The sequence below is a fragment of the Hydra vulgaris genome, chromosome 12 (genome assembly GCF_038396675.1).
Source record: "Hydra vulgaris chromosome 12, alternate assembly HydraT2T_AEP".
In the NCBI taxonomy this organism is placed as follows: Eukaryota; Metazoa; Cnidaria; class Hydrozoa; order Anthoathecata; family Hydridae; genus Hydra; species Hydra vulgaris.
The window spans coordinates 20,019,078-20,043,094 of record NC_088931.1 but is presented as its reverse complement, the minus strand read 5'-3'; the positions used below and the strand labels follow the sequence as shown (position 1 = coordinate 20,043,094).

General features: G+C 28.5%; 2 protein-coding genes across 5 annotated transcripts in view; both read right to left on the bottom strand.

The window, feature by feature from the left end:
• Positions 1 to 14,526, bottom strand: part of LOC100206656 (protein PFF0380w) — a 29,300-nt gene extending 14,774 nt beyond the window's left edge. The window contains exons 1-3 of one of the 4 annotated variants that reach the window (XM_065812478.1): positions 14,293 to 14,526; positions 11,107 to 11,227; positions 10,489 to 10,639 (exon numbers count right to left, since the gene is read on the bottom strand). In XM_065812478.1, the coding sequence (XP_065668550.1) occupies positions 10,489 to 10,639; positions 11,107 to 11,227; positions 14,293 to 14,381 (361 nt within the window). In that variant the 5' untranslated portion in view covers positions 14,382 to 14,526. Of the gene's footprint in view, positions 1 to 8,888; positions 9,162 to 10,488; positions 10,640 to 11,106; positions 11,228 to 14,292 lie in introns of those variants that run through there. The other 3 variants (XM_065812480.1, XM_065812481.1, XM_065812479.1) reach the window with 3 other exon arrangements.
• A 1,517-nt stretch (positions 14,527 to 16,043) lies between these two features.
• On the bottom strand, positions 16,044 to 16,751 carry LOC136088001 (protein FAM200A-like). The gene has a single exon (XM_065811637.1). It carries the CDS (start codon positions 16,749 to 16,751, stop codon positions 16,044 to 16,046), a length of 708 nt encoding a protein of 235 aa, XP_065667709.1.
• Positions 16,752 to 24,017: the final 7,266 nt, after the last annotated feature.

Sequence of the window (24,017 nt, the reverse complement as noted above, 5' to 3'; positions counted from 1 at the left end):
TATTCATTTATTTCAGTAATCCTTGGTTACTATAATAATTAAATTTAAAACCTCAAAATATATCAATACAATATTGTACGATAATGGAACTCATTTTGTTCCTTAAGACATCATATGCCATTAGATTAAGATGTTCATTTTCGCAGTCTTAATGGTTGAACTTTCTCCTATTGAAATTTAAGTTGAAAGTTCTTTCAAAAATCTTTAAATTGTCTTTATTTTTTGAAATTAAAAACTGCATCAGGTAATATTGATCAGGTTCTCAGAAAGAAAGCCATTTGCAAAATAGATATTGAATGTACTTCATTAATTTTTTAAAATATTGTTGTTCTTCGGATTTTTACTTGTTTGCGAGTTTTGAGTCTTTGTTTTGCTGATTTGCAGGAGCCTAAATATTAGATTATTTTTGGGCGCAATTGCCTACTCTAGTCAAAAATCCTGATCCGCAGCGGGTAGGCCTGTATTAAATTGCTTTGACAATAATAGTTTTAAGCGGCACATGAATAGCTTCAAAAGCACTTTCAAATGCTTTCGTTTGCTAAGTTGCGTTCCATACTACAAACCGTAATAAACAGGGCCGTAATAAACAAATTATGAAAAAAAAATTCAATGACATGCCTTAAATAAGGGTAACGATAAAAATAGAGGTATAACTTATCATATTTAATATAAAGTTTATGTAAACTTTGTATTTTAGAGATTACTTATATTTAATTTATATATATTAGGTATATTAGCCAAATTCATATCGCGCGGTTTCTAGGGAAAAAATAAAAATGGTAGCAAATAAATAACAACAAACTTTCGCATGGTCTATTTGTTTCAATGTAAATGGTTTTGTTTGTATCAAATGTTAATCTATTTTATTAAAAATAGTGGTTTAAGTTGAAATTTGTGTCATTTTAGAAAAAATTGGTTTAAATTTTTGAAAAATCTTTTTTTAAATGTAAATGGTTTTGTTTATATTAAATGTTAAACTTATTTTATCAAAACTTTTTGTTTACTTTTTAAGTTATATAAGGTCATATACTGTGACTCAAAGAAACTAGTAAATTAGTACGCATTTAATAGCTTTTATAAGTTATTATCCATATAAAAAGTTCTACATTTGGGTCAAACTTCTATTGGATAGCATTTATTTTCAAACAGGGTTGTTATCTGTCAAATATGTCTGAGACATATTTTCTGCCGACATAAAATATGTCCCACATATTTTCTATCGACATATTTTGACATAATTTTATGTCTGAATTATTTTATGCTGACATAAAATATGTCAGACATATTTTGACATAATTTTATGTCTGAATTATTTTCTGCTGACATAAAATATGTCAGACATATTTTGACATAATTTTATGTCTGAATTATTTTCTGCTGACATAAAATATGTCAGACATATTTTCTATCGACATATTTTGACATAATTTTATGTCTGAATTATTTTATGCTGACATAAAATATGTCAGACATATTTTGACATAATTTTATGTCTGAATTATTTTCTGCTGACATAAAATATGTCAGACATATTTTCTGTCAACATATTTTAACATAATTTTATGTCTGAATTATTTTCTGCTGACATAAAATATGTCAGACATATTTTCTATCGACGTATTTTGACATAATTTTATGTCTGAATTATTTTCTGCTGACATAAAATATGTCAGACATATTTTCTGTCGACATATTTTGACATAATTTTATGTCTGAATTATTTTCTGCTGACATAAAATATGTCAGACATATTTTCTGTCGACATATTTTGACATAATTTTATGTCTTTGCAATCAATTATGCTTCATTAAACTTTTACTTTAAACCCTATAAGCAAACATCCGTTGTTTCATAAAGGTCTTTTTCTGCCCTTTTTAGCGATGTATCATTTGATAGTATTGACTAATATTGGCATTTATTGACTTATTTATTGATTATGACTTATTTATTGATTATGACTAATATTGACATTGATAGTATTGACTAATATTGACTAGTATTGAGGCATCATTTGATAGTATTTGATAGTATTGATTAGTATTGGCGCTTTCCCTTATTAGAATGTAAAAACCATCTCAAGCTGAGTTTTTATTACTGAAAGTGGTTTTTATTAGTATGACTAAACTTAAAATATTTCTTTGATTAAAATAATAATAAAAAAAAAAAACTTTTACAGTTATTTTTAATTATTAGTTGATCCTGAAATAGATTTCATTATGAAAAATTGAATTCAAAAGATTTCAAAAAACGGTTCACAGAATTTCAAAATATTCGTGCCAAATTAAATTCATTTAAGCTGAAGAATTTGAAATATTTCACAAAAGTTATATTCAGCTCATTAAATTCATATTAAGAAGACTAACCGGTAATAATTTATAACTAATTACGAATAATATACTTTTAGTTATAATAGTTATGATTTATTTAACAAAAAAATAATTGACAATTGCATTATAACGGCATAATTAACTGCCATAAACTTGCATAAAATGTTTTGAGTGAAATATATATTGGAATAATTATTTTTTTTCGTTTTCCTTACGATTTAAAGTCAAAAATGGAGAATAATTTATTGAATGAATCAACTATTAGTTAAAAATAACTAAAAATGTTTTTTTTTAATATTATTTTAATCAAGAGAATAATTTTAAGTTTAGTCATATTAATAAAAACCATTTTCAGTAATAAAAACTCAGCTTGAGATGGTTTTTACATTCTAATAAGGGAAATCGCCAATACTAATCCATACTAATTAATACTATCAAATACTATCAAATACTATTAAAATTAGGGGTATTTGGGGTAAAGTCCCTAATATTGTCGAAAAAAAAGTTGTTCAAAAGTATGTCAACCTGAGTCTCAAAAGAAGCGTATTTTCATAGAGATTTTAAAGATGTTATTCGTTTGTAGAAAAATAAGTATTTTTTGTATTATTGCTGAAAAACATTTTGTTGACATTTTTTTAAGAGTCTTTAGCATTTTTTCAAATAATTTATTTGCCAAAAAATTTAAAGAAAAAATTTTTATATTTTCTAAAATCTCTATACTATCTTCTAAAATACGCTTTTTTTGAGACCCAAGTTGACATACTTTTGAACAACTTTTTTTTGACAATATTAGGGACTTTACCCCAAATATTAAAAATCTGAACCCAAATATCTTTACAACTTGACGTGATGGTAAAAAATGAGTTGCATATTTGAAATCAAAATGTGAAATGCAACCCAAAAAATAAATTGTTTGCTCGGCACCAAAAAAAAAATTTTTTTTTTATTGACCTTCAATTATAATTGATTGCAAAAAAGCAACAAATTTGTTAAACTATTTTTACTTAACTCTGTAAATTAAGTTGAAATGCGCAATAAATTTGTTAGATTGATTTTTTCTTCAAGAATATCAAACAGCAAATAATTCAGATATAAAATTATGTCAAAATATGTCCATAGAAAATATATCTTACATATTTTATGTCAGCAGAAAATAATTCAGACATAAAAATATGTCAAAATATGTCGATAGAAAATATGTCTGACATGTTTTATGTCAGCAGAAAATAATTCAGACATAAAATTATGTCAAAATATGTCGACAAAAAATATGTCTGACATATTTTATGTCAGCAGAAAATAATTCAGACATAAAATTATGTCAAAATATGTCGACAGAAAATATGTCTGACATATTTTATGTCAGCAGAAAATAATTCAGACATAAAATTATGTCAAAATATGTCGACAGAAAATATGTCTGACATATTTTATGTCAGCAGAAAATAATTCAGGCATAAAATTATGTCAAATTATGTCGACAGAAAATATGTCTGACATATTTTATGTCAGCAGAAAATAATTCAGACATAAAATTATGTCAAAATATGTCGATAGAAAATATGTCTGACATATTTTATGTCAGCAGAAAATAATTCAGACATAAAATTATGTCAAAATATGTCAATGGAAAATATGTCTGACATATTTTATGTCAGCAGAAAATATGTCTGAAAATATGTCGACAGATCTGCCAGACATATTATGTCGTAACAACTCTGTTTTCAAATATACATTAGGAACAGCTTTAGCATTAGCTAATCATCAACATTTTAAACAGTGATACAGAGTCTCAAAAAAAGACTTCGGTCTGGAAAGTCATATAGGGTTTAGGGATAGAGTCAGAAATGACATATAGGGTTATGAAATTGTCATATCCCTAATATATATATACATATAATAAGTCAGCGTAAGTCAGCTCAAGAAAAAGAGTAAAAAGCACAGAAAGTTTTTGCAAAATCAATAAAAATTAGTTTTTTAGTAAACGAGATGGAGATTTAGATTCTTCAAAGTCGTTATCTGGAACTTCAGCTATACTACCACCAGTTGTGGAGTTTCTATCGCAAGACATTATTGACAATCAAACAATAGCAGAAGCAGATGAACAACAGAAAGCAACAGTAGCTATGATGGCAAAAGCTGTAACAATTGAACATGAACATGACTCTATGCTTGGATTTGTGAATAATATTGGTTTGTGGCCAGAATTAGCTCCAACGGATATGATAACATTTTGGGCAGAGAAGGGACCTACCTCGTTGTTGCAAAATTGTGATCAAGATACCCTAAGGAAATGTTCAATATCACAGAAACAGGAAAAACGTGATGGCTCAACTTTTTTTCGGACCCAAATTTGTTTTATCCCAAATTTGTTTCTACGAAAAACAACAAACGCTGAAACATGTCAACGTAATTGTTTGTGCTTATCCTCACACACAGGAAAAGTATACTGCTTTATTTATTTGCAAATTGACTGGGTCCAAAAGTACCACTACTAATTTTTCAAGTTCTGGTTTTGCTATTGGAAACATGCCTCAGTGCGTGTCAGGGAACATGAATCATCTAAAGGCCATCTAGAAGCAATTATAACTTTGGCACAGCGTGGCAAAAAGTCTGGAAGAATTTACCATGAGCTAGCAAAGCAGGAATCTGAAATATGTGTGTACTGGAATCAAATACTGCAACGTGTAATAAGTACTATAAAGTTCATTGCAAAACAAGGGTTAGCTTTTCGAGGTGATAATGAAATTGTTGGATCACTACACAATGGGAATTATCTAGGAGTTTTAGAACTGCTGAGTAAATATGACACTTTTCTTGCTGCTCACATTAAGATTCATGCGAATAAAGGAAAAGGCCATACCAGTTATCTGTCTTTAAATCTAACATTTTCTGTTCTATCAAAAAATCAAAGTATTTCTCGGTATCTGTCGATTCTACACCAGATCGGCTCATATTGATCAGTTAACTATTATAGTTCGTTACATGGATATAAAAAAGTTAATACCGAATGAGAGATTCTTAACTTTTATCCCTAATGCAGGTCACACTGGTCGTGAAATGACAGAGGTATTATTAAAATATCTAGAATCCAATGGAATCAGTTTACATGACTGTTGAGGTCGATCATATGACAATACTGCTAACATAAACGGTAAATATTGCGGAATGCAAGCTTTGATAAAGGAACAAAATGACCTATGCATTTGTGTTTCATGTTGTGCACATTCGCTGAATTTAGTTGGTAAGGCAGCAGCAAATACATGTTCTGCAGCAGTGAAGTTCTTTGACTTTGTTCAAAAAGTGCACGTATTTTTCACAGCATCACCTTCACGTTACCAAATCCTAACAGAAGCACTGTCTTGCTCTCAAGAAAAGACAAACAAGAAAAAACTGCTGACACCTAAAGGATTGAGTGATACTCGTTGGTTATGCAGACATGATGCAGATAAGACACTTGTTGTTGGATATGACAAGTTTAAGGTGGCTTTGCAAAAAATTTCAATTAACAAGGAGGAAAAGGATATTGTTCGCAATGCTGCTGCTGGTCTTCACAAGCAAATGTGCAAGATCGAAATTGCGCTATATTCATTGTTTTTGAATGAGATATTGGAGCGATTTAAACAAGATACTCCAGAGTCCTGAAATGGTATTGCAGTCTGCAGTAGATGCCCTTACTTCACTGAAAGCATTCGTGGAATCAAAACGAGAATGTTTTGCTCAATATGAAGAACGTGCAAAGAAATTATCTGGTTCAACTGAATATTCCCAAGCTCAACGTCGTCAGCGGAATAGAAATGTTCGCCTCAATCCATTGGGTTATGAAACTGGAGATGATGTTCAGCAATCCCCAAGTGATCAGTTTCGCACAACAAGTTTTATCCCAGTGATTGACCAATTTAATGTCTCACTTAAAGACAGAATAATTGCTTACAAGAATGTATGTGAGTTTTTGGCTTTCTGAATCGCCTTGATGAAATGAAACCAAACGAAATAATGATGTCTGCGAACAATTTGGTTAACAAGTACAAGCCTGACCTTGAAGAAAGTCTCGGAAATTAGCTTGTTCAATTTTCAGCTCTTCTAAAGCTTTATATGGATGACTATGATGCTAATGCAAATATGCCCAAAAAACTTTTCTTTTACAAAATTTTAAATGCGAATAACTTCATCTCAAGTTTTCGAAATGTAGAAATCCTATTAAGGATGTACTTGGTCCTAATGGTCTCTAATTGTTCGGGAAAACGATCGTTTTCCAAATTGAAACTTATCAAAAACAGACTAAGGACCAGCTTAAGCCAAAACCGACTTTCTTATTTGACGCTAATGAGCATGGAATCCGATTTACTACGGAAGATTAATTTCTCAGATATTGTGAAAACATTTGTTTTGCAAAAAGCTAGAAAGGCTTACATTTCTTTATAATCTTACAAATTTTTACAAAGTTGAACAAAATACATGTTTATATCATTATATGTTTCATGTCCATTGATTGTTTTTATTTGTCCATACATTGCTTTAGCATTACCCCCAATTTATATGATGGTCAAACCTTATGTGGAGTTACTTTAGATTTTAACACATTACATTACAATACAATTTTAGTACCGGTAAACGGTACTAAACGTTAGCTATGCTTGCTTGATAATCTTTCTCGAGGGCCCCCACAAATTTCAGTGCCCCAGGGCCACACAATTGTTTAATCCGGCCCTGGTAATAAACTACAAATTTACCTTTACTTCATCTCTTAAATACAGTTAAAAAGATTTTGTGTGAATGTTTAAGTTATATTTAGTATGAAACTTTATTATTAGATATTTAGTAATCTAATTAATAGATTAACCACCGTGCAGTGGTTTTTAAACGCCATATGTTTATTTTATTATTTAATGTTGAAAGATGATTTTTTTTTTTTAAATCTTCTGCTAGTTTGGATGACAAGCATAAAAAATCAATAGTAACAAATATGCAACGTCTTCTCGTGTATATAACACTCTCCTTGTTTTAGACTATATAAAAGTTTAATGTCCAAATATATTAAAACTTATTACTGATATGAATCTATCAAATGATAAATTAAAATTTTTCAAGTGGTGATAAAAATATATCAAAATGACTAAATGTCTTTCTGTCAAAACTATGTTTCCTCATATATAGTTATAAGTTTTGAAGTTAAAAAATTTATGGACATCTTTAGAATAATATGAAAAATTGTTACTCCAAACGTCCATATTTTACCCAAGGTCCTCATTTCCGACATCCATAATTTTATTAAAACTTTTTTCTGTCAAGTAAAGTAAAGCATGTGTGTATACGTGAAGATGTTTCCACTTATGAAGCAATAGTATGAACTTTTGAAAGTACACCATTTCCATATTCATAAAATAAGTCAAATCTTTTTTTTTTTGGGGTAGGTGGGTGAGGGGTGGGTGGGGAGGTGGAAGAGAGATGACAACAATTAAAAAAAGTTATTTGAGTAGGAGGTGGTTCATTAACATTACATGATCATTGCATTTAGATGTGACAAAAATTTCGATGAGCAAAAGTTAGTTTCTTAGTGTTTTCTTAGAACATGTTTAAAAGCTTTGAAATTTCACCCAAAAATCTTGTTACTTTCAAATATCATGTTATAATGTTAACCCCCACCCTTCATATATGAAAAGACTCTTTTTTATGGAAACATAAATACCTTATTTTTTCTCAGCTGCTGTAATTTTTAAAGTATCAACAGCAATTGATACTAAACTAGTGATGCAATTGATACAATACTAGTAATAAAGTTATACTTTATGATTTATAATGACGTTTTACAACCGTCATACCGAAGGAATAAGAGCTGTAAAAAAAGACACACGCACACAGTAAACCTGGCAGTTGCACACACACACAAAAAAAATACGGCATTTATGTTTCCATGATTTTCGACTCTTCCTGACTTACTCTCAACAAATTTGTTGGACTTCAAATTTTTATATTATTGGAGACAACATTATACTTTTATCTCAAAATATTTTTTATTAAGAAGAACAACAGAAAAAAATGCAGTTATACTTCGGCAAAATTTTAAATAGCCAGATAAATTCTACCGGGTTAACGCTTTTATGTTAATATCCAACTGGTTGAGTTTCTGCTAAAAAAAATAGTTTTCTCTATGTTAACCCTGAGTTTAAAATGTTTTAAGTTTTCACTAAAGTTTTAAATGTGGTTTCACGCATCAAAGTTAAAAATGATCTAGTTTATAAACTTTTTTTACAAGTTCCTTTTTCCTAGAAGTTACATAAAAATTCCACCAATAAATTTTCAAAGCTTGATGCTAAATGAACAATTTTAGAAAATTACTCATCAAATCTTTAGTTGTAGCAACTGCAAGAATGTAATCATTCATCGTTACACAAAATATTGATCCTTTAAAACTAAAAGTTTTAAAGGATAAATATTTTATTTTCAACTATTTCTTTTAATAACTACTTACATTGTGGTAATTTAAATATTTACTTTGTGGTAATTTAAATATTTATAACCATGGTATTCATTTTTTTAATAAAAAAAAAGATTTATTACCACACAAGCACTGCAGTTGAAATTGAACCACTTTGATTTTTCTTTTTTTCGTTTTCTTTAATTTAAAACGTTTTGGAAGATCATGTATGTTTAAATAATGTGCTTGCAATAAATTCTTTCGTGAGTTTTCGGTATAATTCAGTATCGAAATGCATGACATCTTAGATCAATAAAACGATGATTCTTCATACGTTACATCAACAAAAATGAATAAACTTTTTTTTTTATATAATATAATTGATAGAATTTATAAATAAGTAAAAACAGATAACTAAAAAAAAGTTTTATTTATTGTTATTATAAATAAATTTTAAGAAAAAATAATTTCTTTTTAACTTTAAATAATTAACAAGTTTTTCTGTTAAAATTATATTACCCTTAAAAAATATTTTTTTTAGTAGCGAAAAAAGGTAAATGTCTTGTCCATATTTTACCTTGAAAAAGAAAATTAAAAAAACGAACCATATGAAATTAAATAAAAATCTCAGCCATTTAGAAATGCAATTTAAAAATAAAAACTCCTAATTTCAGATACAATTATTACGATGTATTTTTTATTTTTTCAATAATTCGATTCCACACATCGAAATGTTGGGGGCATGGACATAGTGACGACATTGATTTAAACAAAGAACTTCCTTTTTAAGGGTTTAAATAAAGAACAACTCGGTGCAATATTTTAAAATATGAAATGCATTTTACGTCAGCAGATATTATGACTCATCATTTTTAAGTTAATTTTTAACTTTCTTTAACTAAACATAATAAACTTATTTGTCAATAAACCGTCAAGCCCGTAGGAACAAAAATTTTATTGGGGGGCAGTACTAAGTTAAGGGGCCCCGAAATAGTTTTATGAACCTTTTTTTTTTTAAATCATTTTTTCTGTCGATTTTTTCAAAAAAAATCGACAGAAAAAATGATTCCGGTTGCTACGGTTCTGACAGTGACATTAAAAATGAGAGAGGGAGGATTTGATTTTATTTCAAAGTTGTGGTCACATAAATTACGATGTATCACATAATGATGTGGTCACATAAATTACGATGTAAGATTTTTTATACTGAAATCTATCATATATATAAATATATATAAAACAACTTAATACTTTCTTTGTCTAAAAATAGACAAAGAAATTATTAATTTATGTTGACGCACAACTAAGAGTAATTCAGTTTTTCGTCGTTTTCTCAAAATTAATTTACTCGGATTTAGCGTTTTTTACAAATGGACTCCTCATGTATATCTGAATAGTCAAAAAAAAGTAAAATAAAGAAGTAAAATGAAGGTCCATTTATCAAAAAATAAAACAAAAAGCAACTTTTTTGAAGTGCTTATAAAATTAGAAGGAATTGCTCGTTGTTTTTTAAATATAACTTTTTTATTCACGCACTTTTCTCATATGCGATAAATCGCTTAACACTTTGAGCAACTGCTCACGAGTAAAAGCTTTTGTGCAAAAAAAAGCAATTGCTTAAAATTTTTTATTCACGTAAAGTTGAGCAATAACTCCTAAAACGCTGAGTAAAAGCAATTGCTTTTTTTTATTCACCGGGCCTCTAGTTCCAATGCTTCCAGTACAAAAATAATAGAATCTCACGTTTATTTGCATAAGACATCTTTCCGCCATGTTTTGATAAATTTATCTCTGCAACGTCATAATTACATTTTAAGGAATAAAATTCATTTCTGTTTGATTCAGCCTCGACTTCATCTTTTAAGAAATTTAATCTTGCTTTTGGACTGATTTCCTGTAAAAAATAATTGATACTTCACGTCTTAAAAAAAAAAACAAAGTTTAAGAAAACGAAAAATAATCAAAAAGCCCAAAAAAATTTAAAAAAAAAGTGTGATTTTTATTTTTTTTAAAGTTCTAAATGTAATAAATGTCATAAATAATAATCATATATAAAATTTCTTATTTTTGTATGCTTCTCTAGTTTTAAGAACAAGTAAATTTTAAAAAAGCAAAACTTTGAAGAATATGAGAACCAACGCAAAAGCAAGTTTTCGTGATTTACGTAAGCTGCAATATTTAAATCCAAATTCCGTTTTTATTGAGTGTTTTATTGTATAAACCCCAGAGTGTATTATCGTATACTTTTTATTGTATAAAGACGACCCCAGAGTGTATTATCGTATACTTTTTATTTTTCATAAAAGTGTTTTCATTGTAAAGATATCTATTTTAACATAATAAAATTATTTTATACCTTACCTTTGATTGATTTCCAGTTAATAATGGTAAAAGTTCAGTCTTCTCCAATATGATTGCTAAATCGATAGCGCTGAATCCCAGACTATCTTTAACAGTGGTGTCAATGTCAGACGTAAGTAGCCTGCGTTTGTATAATCAAATTTAAATAATAAAATCTATTCGATTAACAGGCTAGTATTAGGATTTGGGCCACAGATAAAGCTGGGTACCAAATAGCAAAATAAACGATTAAAAAAAACAGTCTGTGTAAAAAACTTATATAATTTTACAATTTAGTGCGTAATTTTTTTTTACTAAGCCAATCAAAAATTAACAGTGTCACTTTGGTTTAGTAAAAATTGAAATATACATAGAAAACACGCAGAAGCGCTGAGTAGAATTTGAACGCACTACCTTCAACAAAATATTATTGGGTTGACAAAACCAATAGCAGCTTTTCATGCAACTAATTTTAATTAAGCTAATTGGGTACCACATGAAAAGTTTCCACAAAATGGGAAAGACCTCGAAGTTTGGCGTTTGAAACCAAACAAACTAGTTAACTTGAGCTCGTAAACCACATAGGTAGCACCATTGACTAGGTTTGAGCAACCGCTAAAACCAACTCCAAAAGTTGACTTAAGGACAGAAAGTTGCTGCCGTAATTCTGAAAAACAACACAAAATAGTGATGCATATTATTTGGGACGTGTACGGTATTGCACACTAGGAACAGTCGAACACAGTTACTGCAACAACCGGCTGAGCTCAACTTGAGAAGCTTCAGGCAGAACTCTTAAAATAAAACCCAAAATGCAAAAATGTTTAATTTTTCTACAACAAGGCTTCTTGCATTGCAAAATCAACGCGGCAAAAATTATTGGAAAATCTTGCTTCCATCGCACAGTAAGTCAAAATCCAAAAATCCGGCAAAAAAAAGCCTTTAAATAAAAAAATTAAAATAACTGCAAAAAAATTTTTAATTGAATTATAATGTAGCTAATACAATAATTAATTGTTTTTGGTTAAATTTCAAGGATTTATCAATTTTTGGACCTTTTCTTGAGATATATATATATTTTTTTTATTGCAAAACTTTAGTACAAGAAGCATGCTTTATTGTCTCTCTTTTAAGGTTAATAGGGTAAAAACCGTTTGAATTTTTATTTAAAGGCACATGTTTAAGATATTTGCAAACTAAAAAAATATTTTTGACACTTCATTTTAGTCTTTTGTAAGATCTTAGAAAAACTACCCCAAATTGATTTTTTTTTATTTGGTTAATAATGAGTTCAGTTGAACAACTAAGATATTCTATGGTAACTAGATAGCGTGGTAATTTTACCATTTTATCATTGATAGGTAAATTTATTTTTAGTAATTAGAAAATTTTATTAGATCACCTTTAGGTGATCGATAACAGGAAGGCACCAAAATCTTTAGGTTTATTATTTCAATTATAAAAACTTCACCATCGGCATCGAAGGTCGAAAGATTGTCTCTAACTTTGTTTGTTAACAAATAAAGTTAGAACATATATTCTAGCGCCACAATTTTTAACTTTTCTTTCGTTAGATAAAAGTGGTTATAATCCACCGCCACAATTTTTAACTTTTCTTTCGATAAAAGTTTATAAATAGGGATTTAAAGATTTGAATTTATTCTTGATAATGAACGCAACGTTTTCGTCTTACAAATCATGCTGAATAAATAATTTCTTTGCCCTTTTTGCCCGACTTAACTCTAGCAGATTTTTATTTGTTTTGATCACTAAACGACAGCTTGCGTAACAAAAGATTTGACGGTGACACTCTCAGCTTTAACACTACTTTGATTCAAACCTAAAGAGTTCTACGCCAACGTTGGCAAGAAGACATAAACACTGGTTGTGCATAAACAGAGCCGTGGCTAGGCTCCTCCACACACCCCGATTTGGGGAAGCGGCAAGTTTAGGGGGCCCATTTGCAAATTTAGAGGCCTTTTTGTAAATGTAAGGACTTTTTTTTTTTAAGTGATACCTAATGGAGGATTTTAGGGCCCTAATGTCAGGTTTTTTTTTTTGGGGGGGGGAATAACTTTGGGAAGGTATGAAATTAAAAGAAATAACAAAAAGTTTTTTTTTGCAGAAACGTTTGTAAATAAATTTTTATCTTTATATCCATTTTTTTTAAACATCTTTATAAACAATTTATTTTTATATATTAAAGATACTAAACTATGAAGTTTTGCGGGGAAAAACTTTTATTTTGCGGTTACAGATTAGAAAGGTTATTTTTTGTTTTAAAAGAAATAGCAGCTCATACCATTAATTGATTTAAACTTAACTTTATACATGCTAAGCCAGAAACTTAATTTTATACTTGCTAACCCAGAAACTTAACTTTATACTTGCTAACCCAGAAACTTAACTTCATACTTGCTAACCCAGAAAAACTCCAATTACTTCTAGTTGCTTTAAAAAATACAAAAAATCTCTACAAATAAGTAAAATAGAGTTTTATCTGTGATAAGATAAAACTTGGTATTACTATTGATAAGGATTTAAAATCGAAAGAACACATCCAATAGTTATGCATTAAAGCAAATGGTAAAAACTTTGCTCCTTCACACATAAGAAATTTTTTCATCCCATGATAAAGCTACCCTGATTTATCAAATTAATTAGGTCTAATCTTTTGTATTGCCTTCTTTCTATATTGGGTGCTTTGTTTAATAAACGGTAACGACCTTGTAAAAAAAATGTACAAAAAGGTTCTTTGCACACAATAGGTTTGATTTGTCTCTAATTAAATTTCTAAATTCCTAGGTTCTACTTAATTTTTCGTTTTTAATTTTTATTTTAACTGACATATTTCAAACAAATATTGTAGTATATTAATTATTTTTGATTGTAATTAGCATAACAATAGTAATTTCATAAAATCTTTATGCTCTATCTGTTTACGCCTGTAAACGTGTTGATTTAAATTAGTTTTATTTACGTTAAAACTATTATGTAAATATCATCATAAAATAAAGCTTTTAAATTAAACGATCTCAAATAAAACAGCATGCGAATTGACACCATTTTAAATACCGCAAAACAGAATAGCGTTTGAAAGCAAATTAGAAATTAAAAAATTTAAAAAACTAATACATGCGTTCAACTTTTATTAAAACATCTTTAAAATATTTCATTTGTATAACTATTAATTGCACTAACAATTACCTCACTATCTCATTTTTGTTGTCCAGAATCACAGCTCTATGTAACGGACCGTAGCCGAAATCGTTGCTATTTAGAACATGTTCAGCCATACTTGTTTTTTAAAAATCAAAAAAATATAACATCAACTTTTTATTTTTTTCGCTAACAAAATTGGCAAAAAAAATAATTCCAACAAAATTGTTTTACTATTGGTTTAATTAACAACAAATGCAATGGAGTGCAACAATACTATACGATTTATCAAGTTTACAAAGCCACAAACACAATAATCAAACTAATTATCGAATTATCTTATACAACGATATTAAAAGACTTTACACAGTATTTAATTTAAATTTTCAAATCTGGTTAATAAACTTATAAATTATTTCAACTAAATAATAATTTTATCGTTAAAACCATTTTTGTTTTTTTAATAAAAATGGATAGCAAAATGATTTGAAAAATGCCAAATGAAAACTCCACGCACTTTATTGAAATATTGTTAAACGTTTTTTTGAAAATACTTAACATGTTTTTAAAAAAATCTTCTTCTAAAAAAACAACCAAGCAAGTAAAGTTTTTACGAGAGCAGTAAAATCTAGTACAGCGCTGCACAGTGATTAAGAAATACTTAAAATTTGGCCAAAATACAGTTTTTTGAGTAGCGCAATTTAAATGTTATTAGCTAACTATTTTAGAGTTTTTCCTGACGTTTTTCAACGAAACTTTTTAATGTGAATATTTATATATATATATATATATATATATATATATATATATATATATATATATATATATATATATATATATATTATATCTATCTCTCTATATTATCTATCTATATTATCTCTCTCTCTCTCTCTCTTTTTATATATATATATATATATATATATATATATATATATATATATATATATATATATATATATATATATATATATATATATATATATATATATATATGTATATTCACATTAAAAAGTTTTGTTCAGAAACGTCAAGAAAAACTCTCAAAACATAAAAGTTAAAGGTAATTTACATTGTGTTAGCTTTTACGTCGCTAATTTTTGTATAAAATGGGCTTTTTAAAACCAAATTATTTTAAAATGGGGCAAGTTGGACCAGCTAACTTTTTTAGTTTCTTATAGAATGATACAAACTCTCTTTAAAAAAAGAATCAGCTTCGCGAAGGAAGTCTAAAGTGAAAAGTCCTAGCACTATAAAAATCAGTTTAAACTCGTTACAATTGCATTTCTTACAAAGTGTATAAATACATATTTCAAATATTTTCATAATTTAAGATAATGTTATCTATTGTATTGTATATAATGAAAATTAAATGAAAGATTTTGTATTTAGGGAGAAAATCAAGATTTTATAACGATAAAATTTTAAAGATTAAAAAAAAACTATTTTCAGTCACTTTCAAACATAAATTAACGTTTGAATATTATTTCAGTCCTTATTTTTTTATACCCTTAAAATCATAAGAAACTGTAGAAAATAATTAGCTAATAACATTATTTAAATTGCGCTACTCAAAAAACTGTATTTTGGCCAAATTTTAAGTGTTTCTAAATCACTGTGCATCAGTTAAAAATAAAAGATCTTGCCAAATATTCATATTGTCAAAGGTTTCAAATGTCTTTTGCTTTTCAAGCAAAAAAGCATTTAATTGGTTCTAATAGTTTTACAAACCTATAAAGAACTTGAAAGACATCTTACAGCACAGTAAAATGACAAGTGGTTTGTCAGCAAGTTCCAAATCACTAGAAATTTTTAAACTGTCTATCATTTTTTGCATTAGATCGAATATAATTTACACTCTCCAGCACTGATTTAAAAATGATTGGAAAATTAAAGTGTTTCGCTGCTAAATGTCCTCGATGAGCCACACAATAAACTGGGATAAACTCTCGATATGTTGGATCACTTAATAGTAAACCAATAAGCCCAATATGTTTTCCAACCATTGCTGTTGCACCATCTGTAGCAACACTTACAAACTTGTTCTTAGGAGTATTGCCTTTCACCAGAACAGTGTCAAGGGCTTCCTTTAAATCACAAGTTGTATCTTTTAGCTCGAGTAAATCTAGCAACTCTTCTTTCACTAATACATCTGATGTTAAATATCTAACAAATATTGCCATTTGAGGTTTATCTTGAATATCTGTTGATTCGTCCGATGCCAAATTAAATCCTTCACAATTTTTTAAGTCATTTAACAAATGCTGTTCAACCTCGACATTAATCTCAGATATTATTCTTTCAATTGTATGTCGAGAAACAGAATTATTTGAAATTAACCTTTGAAGTTTGCTATTATTAGGATCTAAAACTGAGATCACATCTAAAAGATTTTGTTTTACAAACTCTCCATCGGCGTAAGGATGTTTACTTCTTTCAATATTCCAAGCTATTATAAAACTTGCTTCTGTAGTAATATTTGATTCTTTGCTGGAAGATAAAATATTCATTTGTTGATTTTTAAATATTGTTTTAAGCAACTCGATTTTTTTTTCTATGACATGAATTTAATGGGTACTTCTCATAAAAACACATGTTTTGTTTCATGGTGACGTTTAACATTACATGTCTTATTATGAGCAAGTTCAGTTTTGCAATTTAAACACATAGGTTTATTTTTTTTTTCAATAAATGCGTATTTTTCTGTCAAATCACCATGAAATAATCTGTTCTTATCTTCAATTTTTCTTTTCTTACTTTTATTATGAAGTGCTTTATTATCACCTTTGCTATATCCATTTTTCAAACAATATGTCTTCCGGCTATGTATAATTTAAGTTTTTATTATCAGTTAGTCAATAAAACTTTTGAAAAGAGCTGCATGCAGCTCGCGTGCCGCAATGACGTTTTAAGAGCCGCATGCGGCTCGCGAGCTGCTATTTGGCCATCTCTGATTTAGTTGACCTATCGTTGGTCTGTTCTATTTGTGATTGTTAGGCCAAAAAAATGTTTTGATATACCGTAATTTGGTATTGTGCTGGCATAAGATTAGCTTTCCATCGTGCCTACATTGGCGTCTTTTAAACCAAGAATGAGCCAATGTATTTCCAACGTTATTGAAAATCTTGGTTTTAAATTGCAGGCGCAATGTTGACCAAATTAAGTACTACAGTTGGCGAAGCGTTTGTGTAAAGCATTTTATACCAGAGTGATCATATACTAGTGCACCATTTGTTTAAGGTTGTAGGCACAACGTCGGCATAACAAAAGGTTACAGTTGACGTCGTGTTAGCATGTGATGGGCTACCCATTTTTTTTATGTTGGCATCGCTTATAATTTGTTGGTAGTGCGTTGGTCTTCTCCTTTTATTTAATTCTAGGCGCAATGTCAATGAAAACATGTACTACAGTTAGTGACGCCTTTGCAAAATGCATGTTTTACTAAGTTGACCTTATAGGGCAACCTTGGTGGAGGATTTAAGGCACTCAAATGGCTCCTCGTCGATCCAACGTTGCAATTGTCCATCAACTCAATGCACAGTGAGGCGGATTGTGTTACGGAAAAAAATACGGAAATAAAAACCAAGCTACTAGATAAGCGTGAGTTAAATAGATGTTTTACATGAAAATAAGGGTTTATGGACCAAAATTTCAAAAAAGAACTGAGTTTTTTTTTGCATGCAATGAACATCTGTACATGTACGCGTTTTAATATATTTTAGCAAATTTAAACAACTGTAACCACTACTTATATTTAAAAAACTTTAAGTTTTAAAATAAAAATTGTGGTTTTAATGTAAGTAAAAAGGGTTTATCATTAATCATAAATAGAGAAAATGCTAGATCTATAAGAATCTCATAAATATATGATTAATCTGATCTCTCATGGTATTTAGTCATGATATTGTTGCTGGGTGGTGTATGGAGGCCCATCGTTGTCATGAGAAAAAACGTAGAATTTTCAAAAAAATTCTACGTGGCCCATCGTTGCCATTGCCATGCGGTTTTACTTGTTTACAAATGCTGTGAAAAAAAAAAGGCGAATAATATACGAAAACAACGTTTGGTTAAAAGACATACATGTAATGGAAAGCTTAGAATGCTACGTATAACAAAATCTTTCCAGAAAAGAAATTTTAGACTTTATAAAAGTCAACTTTCCACAACAAGCATAAAGTAAAAGAATTCTTGATAGACATCTTCGACATTTAAAAATTAATTCCATTAAAAAAAAAAAAAAAGATAAAATGAACGCATTTGGAGACTACTATTGCATTTGAATTTGAGTTTAAGTATTTCAGAAATCAATTATGTATGCATGTATTACATTTGTATATTTTGATGAGAAAGTGCTACACCAGGCACTTTCATGCTTAAAGAAAAGACACTCGTATGTCAAATCATTCATCTATATTATATCTATGATTTCAGTTTGTAAACACTATCTTTGAAAGAGTTGACTGATTCAGCACTTATGTTGTCTAAAGGTAACGTATTCCACACATTGCAAATAGTGAAACTTACTGAACTTTCCAGTTTTTTACCATTTGACGTTTAAGTCGAAGATAGTGTCCACGCAAATTGTATTTGAAAATCGATGGTGCGTAAACTTGAGAGTTCTCAAAAATGATTTAATCAATACTTTTTGAAAGTATAAACTGATGAATCAGATCATCCCGAACTCTCCTTTCATTATGTGTAATTAAGCTAAGATGACGGAGTCTTTCTTCATATGCTATATGCTTTATTTCCGTGATTGTTTTAGTGGCTTTATGCTGTACTTGCTCTAGAATAGCAATGTCTTTTTCCTTGTGTGGTGACCAACCCTGGATAGCAAATTCTAACTGGGGTCTTATATAGGTTTTGTAGAGTACTTTCAACAAAAAGAGTCCACGATTTCTAAACATTTTCTTTAGTCTACCAAGTTTATTCTTGGCTCTTGCTGCTGCTGATTCAACTTGATAGCTTACTTTAAGATCGTCTGATAGAAGTACTCACCAATCATGCTTGTGTTTTTTTAGTTACGTCCAGTTGAATTCTGTTTCCACTCAAGTCAAGCATTGAATAATGTTGAAAAGATTTAGAGTTACTACACCCGACGTGCATAACTTTACACTTATCGAAGAGTCATGTTCCATTTATGCAACCAATCTACGAAGTTATCAATGTCAATTTGCAAGTTTCTATAGTCCCCCTCAATTTTAGAACTGCGAGTATTTTGCAGTTATCGACATAAATTTTTATCCAATGAGTTATATAGCCCGGCAGATCGTTTATATATAAGATAAAAAGAAGCGGACCAAGCACAGAGCCCTGGGGTACCCCGCTTGTTATATATTTTCATTTAGATATATGCTTGCCAATTACAACTTGTTGATAATGATTCGATTGCCAGTTGATATCCAGTCCAAGACCAAGCCTTTTATACCATAGGCTTTAAGTTTCAGTAAGAGTCTGACGTGTGGAACTTTATCAAAGGCTTTCGCAAAGTCAGTGAAGCTAATATCAGTGGGGTAGCCTTGATGCATTGCTTCTGTTTAAAAATTGGGGTGATATTTAATCTTTTCCAGAGCTCTAGAACCTGTGAATCACAAATTGACTTTCGGTAGATCATAACTATTGGAATTGAGAATGCTGAAGTGCAGTTGCGTAATACTCGGGTGTATGTCGTCATATCCTTTTGACTTTTTCGAGTTTCATTGAGCTTTTTTAGTCTTTCTTGAACTGAATTCGCCGATGGGAGACTTACGTCTATAGTGTAAGATACATTTGTACGTGATTCAAAATCTGGCAGCAAATCTGGTTTTTCAGTAGTGAATACAGAATGAAAGTAATTGTTTAGAATATCTGAAATTACACCACCATTGGTTACAATGTTTTTATTGTCATCTTGGAGAGCTTGAAGTAAGTTATTAGTTTCTTTTTTTGTTTGATGTGGTCATAAAGTTTCTTTGGGTCATTTTTGAAAACACTAGCTAACCGATGTTCGAATCTTTGAATAGCTATTTTTATTACCTCTGAAACATGTTTACAGGCTGTTTTATGCTTACTCCTGAGTGTTTCACGTGATTTAGTTTCAGTAGGGACATATTACCTCAAGAGATTAGGTTTATGAAAAAACCCTTTTCTTTAACTTTAGCTGTGGTCCAAGGTTCATTTTTGTATTGAATGGAACAGAAGTCACTGAAATATATTTGCACACAGCTTCCATATATTTATTTACAAGTAGTTGGTAGTTAACGTTTGCCGAATGATTAGTAAAGTTGTTGTTCCAATCCTAATTTTACTAACTTATTTCTAATAAAGTTTTTTTAGCAAGATAGAAAAAACCCTTAGTAACAAGCCAAATATATGTTTATAAATAAATGTTTATAATAATATTATTTAGGTAATAATATCATTTATACTATATATTATAACACAGGTCAACAAAAAAAAAATTTTTTTCTGGTGCCGAGCAAACAATTTGTTTCTTGTATAGCATTTCTCATTTTGATTTCAAATATGTAACTCTTTTTTTACCATCAGGTCAAGTTGTAAAGATATTTAGGTTCAAATCTTAAGTATTTAGGGTAAAGTCCCTAATATTGTCGAAAAAAAAGTTATTCAAAAGTATGTCAACCTGGGTCTCAAAAGAAGCGTATTTTCATAGAGATTTTAGAAAACATAAATATTTTTCCTTAAAATTTATTGACAAAAAAATTATGTTAAAAAATGCTAAAGACTCTTAAAAAAAAGTCAACAGAATGTTATTCACCAAAAATACACAAAATACTTATTTTTATTACAAATGAATAACATTTTTAAAATCTCTATGAAAATACGCTTCTTTTGAGACCCAGGTTGACATACTTTTGAATAACTTTTTTTTCGACAATATTAGGGACTTTGCCCTAAATACTTAAGATTTGAACCTAAATATCTTTACAACTTGACGTGATGGTAAAAAAAGAGTTGCATATTTGAAATCAAAATGAGAAATGCTATACAAAAAACAAATTGTTTGCTCGGCACCAGAAAAAAAAATTTTTTTTGTTGACCTGTGTAATATATTAATGTATATTATAATATATAATATATATACATATATATATATATATATATATATATATATATATATATATATATATATATATATATATATATATATATATATATATATATATATATATTATAATAACTAAATAATAATATTATTTAGATAAACTCGAGTCGAACCAATAACCTTATCAAGAAATCAAAAGAATTAGCGCTATTTAATGCAGCATATAATGCTTTATGTAAACTTTGTTGCATTCAATATATAATTCAATATATAACTTCACTACTTTCTACTAAAATCTTTCGATTAAAGGCTAAATATACTTTATACAGGTAATAAATCCCTTAAAAGATAAGCAAGAACAAAAGCACTGCTAAAAATTTCATTTTTAGCTGTATATTTAAAAACTCAATAAAATTAAAAACTTTTTTTAAATATACTGAGCCTATTTCTTGATGAGAGTTTTAAATTTATTACATAAACACATTTTTAGGTATTTAAAAAATAGAAATCTTCATTTGAGCCATGATTATGTGCTTTTATTGCAAAAGAAATATAACCAAAATCTTTTGTTGAAATTTCAGATGCTTCTGCAGCCTCTTTAATTTTTTGGCAGAAGCTAGCATACCTATAAGACAAAAAACTTTTTTTTAAATATACTGAGCCTATTTCTTGATGAGAGTTTTAAATTTTTTGCTATTTAAAATAATAAATTACAGGAATAATCTTTAAATTTTTATTTTAAATAACAACTAGTTATAATTTAGTTATAAATTTTACTAGTGAAATTAATTACATTATTCTTTTTAATAATAAAACTAATCAATTGGAAACTATAATGTTTCATAAACCACTCAGTGTTTAAAAAAAGTACAAGTTAAAATAAAATTAAAAAAAAAATTCATTTAATTTCTAATACACAAAAAAAATATTAATAAATATTATTTGTAGGATCATAAAGAATTGGTCTTTTAAATATTTTAAATGCATCTTGTAATACTTTTCCAGACATCTATGAAACTCCTTCAACCATCGTTTAATCTAAAATGTAACACAATAATAAAATTATATATTTTTTTAGTTTAATATTAAATTTTAATTTATATTATTATAAAACTTGGCTAAAATATTACCTGTTTTGAAGTTGAAGTGCCATAATTGATGCTATTTGTTGGATCATTCATAATATTTTGATGTAAATAGGCAAAGCAGTCGTGTGGTTAGTTTCTGTGCCTTTTTCTACTCTAATATACTTGAAAACAAATACACTTGGAAAGAAACAAGCATTGGAGTTTAATTACTCATCCACACTTTTATCCACACTATTTTTCTACGGCAAGTATCTATACTGTCAAATACTCAAAATAAAAACGGTGCTATTTTGATAGACCATTCATTTTTTGCTGACCATTAGGAGAATGTACCCAACTTGGATCTTCTGATGCATATTTGTCCTTGGCTTTCTTCTGTTTAAAGCAAGTTTTCTGTTTTCAATTGCTGCTTGATCTTCTGTGAACATAGCTGCATGAACAACAGCGCTTGGTACACGTGAATTATAAAACCTTCCTAATTTTTAATGCATAGCACGATATCCAAGCAGTGCACCAGGGCCTTGTAATTCTATTTTGACAGCATTTTGAACATCTGTTGCATTTTTATCAATGGTATATATTTTAAATGTTGAAGATGCCTATAAAGAATTCTTTTACTCCATAAATATTGTGGAAAGTTAACTTTTATGAAGTCTAATATTTATTTTCTTGAAAGATTTTGTTTTACGTAGCATTCCAAGCTTTCCGTTACACTTTGTTATTGTATCATGATTATAATTTATTAGTTATTATTTTTCAGTCATTATGTTATTATTTATTTTCTCACATTATTTTATTTATTCATAGTTAATTGTATTTATTATTAGTCCTCGTTTGATACCTAGTTATTTAATATATTACATTTATTTTTAATATTATATTTTTATAAACTTATTTATTATTGACTTATTTTTATTTGTTATTGTTCTAGTATCTTTCTTGATAATATTATTATTAGTAACAGTTAACAGTAGTTATATTATTATTAGTTTATATTATTAATATACTAGATATTATTATAGTATTAGTTTTTTTATATTCGATATTTATTGTTGTCATAGTTACTTTTAACATTAGTTCGTGGTTTGTCTAATTTTAATTTATTTTGATTGTTTAATTTTATAAAAGTTAGCTTTTAATTACCTTTAATGTGAATCTTTTTTTCTATCATTGTTCTTATTTTTTTGTATTGTTTTAAAAATTATTTTCGATTACTCACGCTAACGGTTACCCAAGTTTTAAATTATTAAATTTAGTCTTTTACTTTGCATTTATTTTTCAAACCTCTATTTTACACTTTAGTCACTTTAATTAGTTAATACTGCATATACATAAAAATATTTTTTCTAAAGATTATGGCATTCAAATCTCTCTGCAATACTTGTCATAAAAATATAACTGATAATCAAAGAGCCATCCAATGTGATCTGTGTAACTCATGGGTCCATGCAAAGTGTACTCATATTAATGCGTACTCTTATAATCTTCTTTCAAATGACTCGTCAGATTTTTATTGTCATAGTAGTTTATCTAAGAGTATGGCGTTCAGCTCGATTTCCAACTTGGAGCTTAAATCAACATTATTATGTAAGAATATACCTACTAGTTCATTAAACTCTTTTGAGACTCCAAGTAATCATAAA